Source organism: Squalius cephalus (genome assembly GCF_949319135.1).
Source record: "Squalius cephalus genome assembly, chromosome: 8".
Lineage (NCBI taxonomy): Eukaryota > Metazoa > Chordata > Actinopteri > Cypriniformes > Leuciscidae > Squalius > Squalius cephalus.
Window position 1 is genome coordinate 41,433,594 of NC_137129.1, and position 12,429 is coordinate 41,446,022.

Consider the following 12,429-nt stretch of genomic DNA (forward strand, 5'->3'; position numbering starts at 1 on the left):
CGTCAAATGCCATGTTAATACTGCTACTGGAGAGTGAGCAGGGTTGGGGATTAACGGAATACATGTAACGGCGTTATGTAATCAGGATACAACAATGCAGTAACTGTAATTCGTTACAGTTACGTCAAAAAGCGTAGTAATCCGATTATAGTTACATTATGAAAAAAGTGGGAATACTTTAAGGATTACAATGGTTTCATTTAAAACTAAATAAATCAGTATTTTGTCATAACTATATTAAGCGCTGCTTGATAGTAGATAGTAGTCCTGGTTCTGTTGGCAGTAGTGACTCACGTGTGCCACCCGCTGGTGCATGCGCAAATAACAGCTGTTTACAATCTCCTAAGACAGTAGAAACGATGCTGCCCGTGGGTAAAAACCAGGGGGGCACTGTTTCATAAAATATTGAAGCTTCCCTGGGCACCGCCATTGATTAGCGGACCATCACCTGCTGTTAGCATTCCATTGACTCCCATTCATTTTGGCGTCACTTTGACAGCGAATAACTTTACATCTGAGGCGTTTAAAGACTCCATTTGTCCATTATTTATTTCTAAAGAAACACGACAATGTATAAAAGGCTCCATTACCGTTATGGCCCCGTAGAAGCAATTTTTGTAAAAATAGGCTAACGATTGCGTCATAACCACGCAACTCTCTGTCGCACAGTAGAGAGATTACCGTATGGACAGGAGGCGAAGCTCGCGGGCAATCGGGGGGACGTGGAGGCAAAATGACAAAGTAATTAATCAGAATACTTAGCAAAAGTTTCTCCTGCTCCTGCTCATGGACAGCTCCTATACTCTCCGTCTCTGCAAGATTCGGAAGGGAATGATTCAGATTTCTCTCGGCACAGCTCCTAGAAGACAGACGGGTTGCTCACGTCACATCTACGTCGTCAAGCTCAGTTTGAGTCTGCGCAGTCGCTCAGCCATCAGGAAGTGAGTGCTTCTAATTGACTTCACTTGTCTCTGTTGAATCCAATGGGGTCGCTGTGTCCAGTTTATATACGGTCTATGGTAAAAACGCTTTCAATTAATGGATGCTGGAATCTGTAGAAATTAGGAGAGTAGCTTTTTTAGTACCCAAAATGTCCTTTCTTAATCTCTTCTCTCTTAACGGGATGTTTGCTGTCTAGGTAACGTAGGGGAACTCACTGCCAACGGCCCTAGCTAAATCAGGCAAATTAAGAAAGATCACGGCTTTAGTCAACATGTAGGCCTATTTTAAAATAAACTATAATATGATTGTGTGTAGAATTTTTAAATGTTGTGTTTTATTAATTTTTTTTTCCTTGTACATGTTAGTTAAAAATAAAACAAAATAATCTGTAATACCATACTGTAGCCACTAGATGTCTGTATAGTCCTTTACATATATTCAGGGCTGTGAAATTCGTAATAAATAAAAGTTTTTTTGTTTTTTTTTAATAATAATTGACCTTGAAGTAATCCAAAAGTAATCAGATTACATTACTTTCATATTGTGGTACTTGGATTACGTTACTGAACACTTTTTTTATGAAGTAATTTGTAACCGTAACGGAATACATTTTTAAAGTAACCCTCCCAAGCCTGAGAGTGAGTCACACGTCACGAATGTGGTTTTACAGGTTTTACAGTTTCACAAACCCATCAGCAATGGCCTCAGTCAAAGTTCTCCTTGTGGTTTCGGCTATTGTTGCCTCTCACAGTGGTAAGAAATCTCTTCTAACCCGGTTAAACTTTGCCTTCACATGTGTCTGTATTTTTAATTATGTATTAGTAAATATTGAAATTAACATTAACTAAGATTAGTAAGTGTTTCACAAGTAGGCTATTGTTCATTGTTAGTTCATGTTATGTAGTTTATTAACAAATTAAACCTCATTGTAAAAGTGTTACTGAATTATATTAAACTTTGTAGATATGCCTGTATTAAATGATGCATGCATTTGACCTGTTTAAACTTGTTTATTCTGTCTTCCTCGTGTCAGAAATGTAGTAAAGAGTGCTAAGAAAACTCTGATGTCTCCGTTATTTTTACTATGTGAAACTTTGCATTCACCTTTAGTTGCACTATAGATTATGCTAACGCATTTAAATCAAGTAAATGTGTTTATGGGCAAAAAGACTTTTGTCAAGAGAATGCTGAAAAGTTTGGTTTAACTTGATAGGCCACTGATTTATAATTATAGTTTGTTATATATATTTATGTTTAATCCATTTAGTTACCTTTAAATGTATTCTTCCAGTGTGCTTATACTTCTTGCCTTTGAATTGGGCAGGTTAATGTTTAAACTCTGTTTCTTACTTGTTGTAAATTGTTTCGTCCTCATGTCAGAAATGCACTCTCTATACTACACATACAGCGCCGTATCTAAACCTCTGATGTCTGGAGAAGAGTATGAATTCTACAACTCAGTCGAACTGGATGACATACAGATGAGTTTGTGTAACAGTGTGAATAAAGCAGATTTCATGACTCGATTGTGTGAGGAATCTGAGAGACTCTTTAATGAAAGTGATGATCTGCATTATAAACAACAGTGGCTTCAGATCAACATTAAAACACTGATGGACAAGAGGAATGAGAACAGCACACGGGACACAGGTAATTATGTTTATGTTTAGAGTAAACTTATGACAAGTAATGCGAGCAAATTTCATTTCTATTGAAATTTAACATACATGAGATCAAACAATTTACTAATGCTGATATGAACGACAAAATTGGCTGCATATTATTAACATTTTCTTAAACCGGTTGATTTTATATCATTTTTGCAGTTAACTAACATGTACAATATACATATATTTTAGAACATAAGTTTGTTTTGATATTGTAAATTTTCTGCCATGTAGAAAATTTGGCATGCAAATACATAAATCTTCTACTTTAAATATTTATATATAAAAAAAAAAAAGATAACAGTTTTATCTTCTGTTCTTAATCTTCTGTGTTCCTCTAGATCTTCATGTTCTTCAGTGGAGGCACGGCTGTGCTGTTGAACGTCACTCTAATGGTCCAGTAATGTTTCTTCATGGCTCTGATGAATACGCCTATGATGGCCAGACCTTGACCTTTGACCTCTCAATGCACTGGAAGCCTTTAGTCCTCGACCATGACATCATCTGGGACAGAGAATCAGTTTCCAGCCTGGAGAGGAAATGTGTGGAAACATTAACCAGATTCACTGAACTTCAGCGAGAGGGAAAGATCATCATGGAATGTGAGTTTCCATCAGAATCTCTAGGGTTGATATTTGAATGCATTCTTTCATGCAGGTTTATTATTTTCATTGTCTGTCCTGCAGCTCGTCCTCGTGTTCACACTCTTGTAAAAGCGTCTGGATCTTCAGTCTCGTCTCTGCTGGTGTGTTTGGCCACAGGCTTCTACCCTAAACATGTGCAGATGGAGATCAGACACGATCAGACGCCGGTCCCTGATGATCAGCTGAACTCAGAGGGAATCAGACCGAACGCTGACGGATCCTTTCAGCTGAAGAAGAGCCTGGAGATCCTGCCGTCTGAAAGATCCCAGTATCAGTGTGTGGTGAAGCACCAGACTCTGACTGAACCGCTCATCATCCGCTGCGGTAACAGGATCAGTCATCACAGTTAATGTTCACAAGATCACTTCATTATTACTGTTTCGTTTGCTTCATTAGAACTGAACTAAATCTTTATGTTTTTCTGTGACAGGAGTGAATGTCCGGCTGCGGGTGCTCACTGGATTTATAGTGGCTTTAGTTGTTCTTGTCATCATTCTTCTTGTTTTTTATCTGCTGAGAAAATGTGTTAAACGTCGAAGTGAGTATTATTCCTGTAAGACCTTTATATAGGATGAATAGAAGCGCAGAATGACTGTTAATATTTATAATTTCAGAATTGAACCAGTTACCTATAGTCGAAACACTATAATATATTCACACATTCTGCAACACTCTCATGTAATCAGTCTTGTTGTGAATCAGAGAACAGAACTGTGTCATTAAACATTCCTCTCTGTATCTTTTAGTCAAGGGTGGTTATCGAGGATCAATATTAGGTGAGTCCATGTACAGTATATAAAATTTGTATATTTTAGGAAACTATTTGTCAGGTTGTCCTCTGCTGATTTTCAAAAAAAAAAAAAAGAATTAGTCTTTCTAAACAATTATAGAATTTAGTCATAGAAGTCATTATTCAGTCATTATTTTTCTAATAATTCAATGGCCTGTCGTAAATTATTCCTTACATATATGTTGCACAAACTGTTTATGAGTCAAGATGCGTATCTGGCATTAAATCTTTACATCTCATTCTGATGATGACAAACTGAAGTGAAATGAAGAGACCTGATGGTTAATATTTATGAACACAAATCATAATCTCTGAATTCTCTCTCTCTCTCTCTCTCCCTCAGATTGTAGGATAATACGTGAGTTCACATTCACTAATATTTAATTTCTTTATTTGTTCAATTTATTTAGCATAAAAATCAACATATCATTAAGAAGCAAACTACATCAAAACAACACATTCACATACAACATCATTTTATTAAATCATTCTTCGTACAAAAGTAAATCTTCTGAAATCTTTACACAGATCTCTCTGATCATAAACTGAAGTGACACGAGATGATATGAGGAAACTGACTGTGTTAATATTCATTATTTTAGATAACTGTGCAGAATACTCGGGAATATGGGAAATGAAACCAGAACTGTTGGAGGAAATGAGTGAGTCTGAATTGTTAAAAAGCTCCTGTCACTGTACAGCTGATGACTAAATGCATGAACATGTTTAATAACCATCATTTTATTCATTCTGAACTTCATCAGGACCAGAAAGATGTGCTTTAAACACTGATCCAGAAGAAGAAAACCCCACAGATCCCAGTGTGGAGGAGGTTCACAGTAGGTCCTGAACACACACACACACACACACACACACACTGTTTCATTAATGGCTCCTCTCGTTCTCTTTCAGCTGAGGAGGTTCACAGTAGGTCCTGAACACACACACACACACACACACACACACACACACACACACACACACACTGTTTCATTAATGGCTCGTTCTCTTTCAGCTGAGGAGGATCACAGTAGGTCCTGAACACACACACACACTCTCACACACACACACACACACACACACACACACACACACACACTGTTTCATTAATGGCTCCTCTCGTTCTCTTTCAGATGAGGAGGTTCACAGTAGGTCCTGAACACACACACACTCTCACACACACACACACACACACACACACACACTGTTTCATTAATGGCTCGTTCTCTTTCAGCTGAGGAGGATCACAGTAGGTCCTGAACACACACACACACACACACACACACACACACACACACTGTTTCATTAATGGCTCCTCTCGTTCTCTTTCAGCTGAGGAGGTTCACAGTAGGTCCTGAACACACACACACACACACACACACACACACACACACACACTGCTTCATTAATGGCTCCTCTCGTTCTCTTTCAGCTGAGGAGGTTCATGACACTCAAAGTCTGTGTGAAACTGAAGCGACTCCAGCAGCGGCTCGAGGTCAGAACATCTGAATTCATCTCTTATCTGACGCTGATTCTTCATCTCACTCACTCAACGTGTCCTTCATGACTTTTATAGGTGCCATGGGCTCCAAGAACTTCTCTCTGCCTAACTTCGGTGAGTTGAGACGTTCTTGTGTTTTGTAGTTTTAGTCTGTCAGAAACACAGATGTGAAACTATAGATGTGTTTTTCCAGCCATGGAGAGAGAAGACACAGATCAGAACACCATTACCCAGAATGCCCTGCTGTTGCCACTGCCAAGTAATGTTAATAGTCTCTCCTTCAAATCACATTTCATGAAACATACTGTAACTACTCAAATGGTTGCCATATCTGTGCTGATTATGAAGATATTATAATGCTGTTATTCTGTGTTTCAGGACGCTGCAGATCCAAGGACATTTCACTGCCAAACCTCAGTAATGTTTCAGTTCATTTCAATAAAGATAAACAACATATTCATCCATTTGCACTTGAAATGTTTGCTATTTAATCTTGGTGTTTTTGAACCAGAAACACACAAGTTCTCAGGTTTTAAATGGCCGTCAGTTCAAATGAAATGTTGTGTTGTTTTCTTCAGCTCAAGACAGAAAGGACAGCGATGACTCCGGTTAGAAGATCGAGGATGTTCAGGTTGTTTTGAAGAATCAGATCTAGAGCTTTACTTCCATCATCAAAGCCTAAAGAACATGGAGATCTGAACATCAGTCATTTATACATGTTCAATTATAAACCCGTGGCCATTAATATGAGGTTTATCACAGCGTTTACAAGAGCATCAGGAGGTCAAACATCAGATCAACCGTGTGGATATTTGAGCACATCCTCAATCAACCAGCAAAATGACGTTACATTTATTTACATGATTCGCTTTTATTACTTGCATGAAAATCCCAGTGAACTCCGTCTACCTCTGGAGGAGTGTTATAAACGCATGAGTCATTATTTGTATTAGAAATGTATTAATAACCACCTGTTCATAAAATCACTGATTTCAAAAGGTCCTTTGTGAAATGAATGTGTTGGTTTATGTTCAGAAGAGACGCATTGCAAAGTGAAGTTCTTATGCAGTTCCTCTTTCCCTTTAATATTTCATATTTAATATTAATATTACTGCTTTACTGCCGCCTCTGAAAAGGCTCTAAAATTCATTGAAAAAATAGACATTGCTAGACACTAAAAATATCCTCCTTAAAAAGCTGTGCTGATCTGTGTCCAGTCAATGACAACTTTAATGTTTGTTACTGTATCATCACTATTGTCAGTGTCAGACTCGACCTTCGTCTCAAGTGTGAAATCCTCCTCATCCCTGTACATCGGTAAACACCACTGGTGTAAAGCAGTGCTGATGGGTAAACCTTCCTCACTACCAGGAAAACATGCACATTTTTTACATTTTGTTTTTAGATGTTAATTAAGAATTTAATGCAAATGTATTGAGAACATCACATTATGAACCAGATGTGATTGTTTACTTTCTTCCTCTAAATACTTTTTATCCTTTACAGTTTTACATGCTTTTTTTCTTCCAACTTCGTTGTTGCCTGACTGATGACTCTTGACACTGATTTCTGATCGGTTACTGAGAGTGTTTCACAACACGTCCACTCTCCAACTTCACAGTAAAACATGTATAAATAGCTCTCTGCCGTATTTAAATACAGTTTTGGACATTTCAGTAAAGACATTTCTTTTCTATGTAAATTAAGTTCATTATGGATCGCAGCTTATTCATTTGTAAGTTCAGTATCCTAACTCTGATGTTGAATCCTTATTGTTAAATTGTATTGACATCATGCCAGACTCTAAACATCTGACCTTTATCCAGAATGAGGATGGAGGAATTGGAGGAAGACGTTTTTATGAATTGTAATTTTAATCACTCAAACACCAGGATAAAAAGGATCAAGATGGCGCCGTTGTATGTGGCCTGCCGTCTTGCGCTTGCTGTGTTGTCTAGTTTGTTTGTTTCGTTTTGCTCTACACTTCAATTGACACAGTGTGCTTCACCAGTATTAACTTATGACCGACTATCTCTTTTAAACTTGGAAGTCGTTTCAAACGAACTGTTTAATCAAGCTAGAACTGGTTCATATCATGCTCCCCCTCCCTTAATGCTGTCTATACCTGACTATTTGCGCCGTTGGCCGTGCTCCCTACCGGTGAAAAAGCGCAGGAGACGACGCGGAAGACGGGGTGGCATAGCTGTGAAGTTAAAGCTCTTCTTGGCGCTCCATCGTGAGTCTCAGCTTCCACTGGGGCTCCTTGCGGAGGTTTCTGACAAGAAATGCTTCATCCGATGGCGCTCTCTGGAGCCAGTACACACTGGGATTACACCCTTGATTCCGACTGCGGCGGTTCCGCTTCCTGGCATCTGTTCTCCTCGCTTCTTCTATGGAGGAGTGTGCACAGACCATCTTCGCACGCTACCTAGGGCGAAGCAAACTGAGGTATCTACCGAGCACCGGTCTTGGCTAAAAATGGCCTTGATTAACGCCAGATCTGTGGTAAATAAGACTTTCATCATTAATGATTTCTTCTCTTCTCTGGATCTGGATTTTTTATTTATAACTGAAACGTGGCTTTCTGCTGGGGATTTAAGTCCTTTTTCTGAACTGTTACCGTCAAACTGCGCATTTTTTAATTCCCCCCGTTTGACTGGTCGAGGTGGAGGATTGGCCTCCATCTACAAGGACGCTTTCTCTTGCCGTAATATTGTGTTGAAGGAGTATAACAGCTTTGAACTACAGCTGTTTACGCTAGAACTTAACAAGCCTCTTTTGATTGCAGTAATATATCGTCCTCCTAAATGCAACAAGGAGTTTTTAACTGACTTTGCGGACTTCCTGGGAGAGTTTATTCCGAAATATGAAAAACTTTTGATTTTAGGAGATTTTAATGTTCATATTTGCTGTGCTGACGACCTGCTAGCTAAGGAATTTTCTAATTTATTAAATGCCTTTGATTTGGCTCTTCAAGTCAACACTCCCACTCATCATCATGGACATACACTTGACTTAGTGTTATCTCATGGTTTTTCCCTCTGTAATCTTGAGGTGTGTGAGAATGGTTTTTCTGATCATAAGTCCATTTTGTTTTCTATTCCTTTTAGTTTTGATGCACCTAAATCTATTAATCACGCTTGCCGCTCTCGGGTTATTACGAATGCTACCAAAAATGCCTTTTCTTTAGCTTTCCATGATGTTACTCTACCAATGGAAGACTGTCTTGGTAATATGAGTGCTGAAGAGCTGTTGTCTATGTTTAATTCTATATGTGAAAACGTCTTAGACACAGTTGCACCACTCAAGGTAAAAAATTTTAAACCAAGAACTGAACCCTGGCGAGATGATACAATACGCTCTCTTAGGCAGATTTGTAGGAGAGTAAATGGAAAAGAGACAAACTTCAGGTCTCGTTTGAAATGTTAAGAGATTCGTTATCTCAATATCAGAAATCGCTAAAAGTAGCCAAATCAAGGTATTTTACTGAAATTATTAATAAGAACTGTCATAGACCCAAAATTCTTTTTAAAATTATTAACGCCACTATCAACCCCTTGGTCTGCTCTCTTGCTGATGTGTCTTCATCTATGTGTGAGGACTTTTTAAAGTTTTTTGTTAGTAAGATAAATGATCTAAGATTAGGAATTATTCCATCTCCTTCTGATCCCTCAATTCACAATAGCTGTACGGCTGTTTTTAGTCGATTTAATCATATTACTGACACTCAGCTTCAAGAAATAGTAGAGCACCTTAGGCCTTCAGGCTCTTCTGCTGATGTTATTCCTCCGTTTTTTCTCAAACAAGTATTTGATGATGTTCGTTCTTTTCTTCTGGTCATGCTAAATCATTGCTTAGAAACTGGTATTATACCTGAACCGCTTAAACATGCATCAGTCTACCCCTTACTTAAAAAACAAAACCTGGACCCCACAGTGTTAGCCAATTTTAGACCAATCTCCAATTTTTCATTTATGACTAAAATTTTGGAGAAAATAGTCCTCCAACAATTACAAAGCTTCTTAACTGATAATGCGATTTTTGAAACCTTTCAATCTGGGTTTAGAAAACATCACTCGACAGAGACTACATTGCTTAAGGTTTTTAATGATGTACTAATAACCTGTGACTCTGGCGACTATGCAGTTCTTGTGCTATTAGATCTAACTGCTGCATTTGATACAGTAGATCACTCTGTACTTATTGCCCGATTGGAACAGTGTGCAGGCATTACTGGCAGTGCACTGGATTGGTTTATATCTTATTTTACAAACAGAAGCTTCTCAGTGAAGATTGGTGAATATTCCTCTAGTAAGGCTGTGCTATCATGTGGGGTTCCTCAAGGGTCTATTCTGGCCCCCATTCTCTTTTCTTTATACATGCTTCCACTAGGTTCTATTATTAGAAAACACGGGTTGTCATTCCATTTTTACGCGGATGACACTCAAATTTATCTGCCCTTAAAACGCTCGTCAGATAATCTGGAAACTCTTATGGCCTGTTTGACCGAAGTAAAGACTTGGTTGTCTTCAAATTTTCTGAATTTTAATGAGAGCAAAACGGAAATTATTTTATTTAGACCCTCTGACTTTTCCACCATTCCTAAAGTAAATTTTGGTGGTCTGTCTTCTTGTGTGAAGCCGTGGGTGAGAAATTTGGGTGTAGTATTTGATGAAACTTTGAAATTTGAGAGGCAAATAAATTTAGTTGTGAAATCCTGCTTTTTTCAGCTAAGACTATTATCAAAAGTAAAGACATTTCTCTCTTTTAAAAATTTCGAAAAAGTAATACACGTATTTATTTCTTCAAGGCTGGATTACTGCAACTCTCTCTACGTTGGGATTAGTCACTCAACGATGTCACGATTACAGTTAGTACAAAATGCGGCAGCTAGACTTCTGACGGGTGCAAAAAAACGTAGTCATATCACGCCAATTTTACGTTCTCTACACTGGTTGCCAGTGCATTATAGAGTGGAGTTTAAACTTTTACTTTTTGTTTACAAATCTTTAAATGGTCTGGCTCCACCCTACTTGTCTGCTCTATTGACTGAGCATCATCCAACTAGATCGCTTCGGTCATCAAATCAGAGACTCCTGTCTATCCCGAAGTCAAAATTGAAGGGTAGGGGGGACCGTGCCTTTTCCGTAGTTGCCCCTAGATTATGGAATGACTTGCCCGTTTCAATTAGAGTGGCCTCATCGTTATTTGTTTTCAAATCCAAGTTAAAAACATATTTGTTTGATAAGGCATTTAACACATGCTGACGCACCATTCCATTGTATCTCACTATTATTTTAAATTGGTGAAGCATTTATTTTATGATATTTTATTCAAATCTATATTTGTACTGTCGTTTTATTGTTGTTAGTTTGTATGATTTTTTATTAATTACTGTAAAGCACATTGGACAATGTAAATTGTATTTAATTGTGCTATATAAATAAATTGCCATTGCCATTGCCATTACCAGTTTAACTCGCCGTCTTTGCACAGGTGCATTACCTGAGTGAGTTTAAAGGAGATCAATAAACATGATAATCATGTGACATTTATTGTTTAATTAAACCTCAAATTTGGACTAAATGCTGATTAAAACTGTTGTGAGAGATGTGACGTGCTGGAGAATAATCGCGCATTGTTGCATCGCTCAATCAACTCTTTAAATAAGAAAGCTATATAATAAAAACCTTAAAAGTGTGTAATCTTTTTATACAGCCCATTTATATACCTGGTTGTTGCCGAATTTTGATTTTTATACTTTTGTTTGCAAAAGACGTGTTGCCCCCTCCTTGAACTGCTACCTTACCGTGGCGGAGGGGTTTGATTACCCGAACGACCCTAGGAGCTATGTTGTCTGGGGCTATATGCCCCTGGTAGGGTCTCCCAAGGCGAACAGGTCCGAGGTGACGGGTCAGACTAAGAGCGGTTCAAAAACCCTTATGATGCCTATAAATTTGAGGACCGTGACGTTGCCCGGCATGGCGCAGCCGGGGCCCCACCCTGCAGCCAGGCCCAGGGTTGGGCCTCGTATGCGAGCGCCCGGTCGTCAGGCCTCCCCCCAGGGCCGAAGGAGCGACGTGGGGCCGCCCTCCCGTGGACCCACCACCTGCAGGAGGGACCGTAAGGGGCCGGTACTTAGTGGATCGGGTGGCAGTCGAAGGCAGGGGCCTCGACAACCCGATCCCTGGACGCATTATCTAGCTCTAAGAACATGGAACGTCACCTCTCTGGCGGGGAAGGAGCCTGAGATTGTGCGTGAGGTTCAGAGATTCTGACTAGAGATAGTTGGGATCACCTCCACGCACGGCTTGGGCTCTGGAACCACACTCCTTGAGAGAGGATGGACTCTTCACCACTCTGGAGTTGCCCATGGTGAGAGGCGGCGGGCTGGTGTGGGTTTGCTTATAGCCCCCCAGCTCAGCCGCCATGTGTTGGAGTTCACCCCGGTGAATGAGAGGGTCGCTTCCCTGCGCCTTCGGGTCGGGGATAGGTCTCTCACTGTCGTGTGTGCCTATGGGCCAAACGGCAGTGTAGAGTACCCGGCCTTCTGGGAGACTCTGGGAGGGGTGCTGGAAAGTGCTCCGACTGGGTACTCCGTCGTTCTACTGGGGGACTTCAACGCCCACGTGGGCAGCGACAGTGACACCTGGAGGGGTGTGATTGGGAGGAACAGCCCCCCTGATCTGAACCCGAGTGGTGTTCTGTTATTGGACTTCTGTGCTAGTTACGGCTTGTCCATAACGGACACCATGTTCAAGCATAAGGGTGTCCATCAGTGCACATGGCACCAGGACACCCTATGCCGGAGGTCGATGATCGACTTTGTGGTTGTTTCATCTGACCTCCGGCCGTATGTCTTGGACACTCGGGTGAAGAGAGGGG

The 12,429-nt window shown here is 39.9% G+C and overlaps 1 protein-coding gene across 1 annotated transcript; it reads left to right on the forward strand.

The window, feature by feature from the left end:
• Window positions 1-1,640: 1,640 nt before the first annotated feature.
• LOC307163344 (hereditary hemochromatosis protein homolog) lies at window positions 1,641-6,385 on the forward strand (the record flags this gene model as incomplete). Its single annotated transcript, XM_079879376.1, has 13 exons — window positions 1,641-1,695; window positions 2,323-2,592; window positions 2,951-3,211; window positions 3,296-3,577; window positions 3,684-3,791; window positions 4,000-4,044; window positions 4,646-4,705; window positions 4,808-4,882; window positions 5,476-5,538; window positions 5,620-5,658; window positions 5,738-5,803; window positions 5,923-5,961; window positions 6,123-6,385. 13 exons carry the CDS (start codon window positions 1,641-1,643, stop codon window positions 6,155-6,157), a joined length of 1,398 nt encoding a protein of 465 aa, XP_079735502.1. The 3' UTR covers window positions 6,158-6,385.
• Between the last annotated feature and the right edge of the window lie 6,044 nt (window positions 6,386-12,429).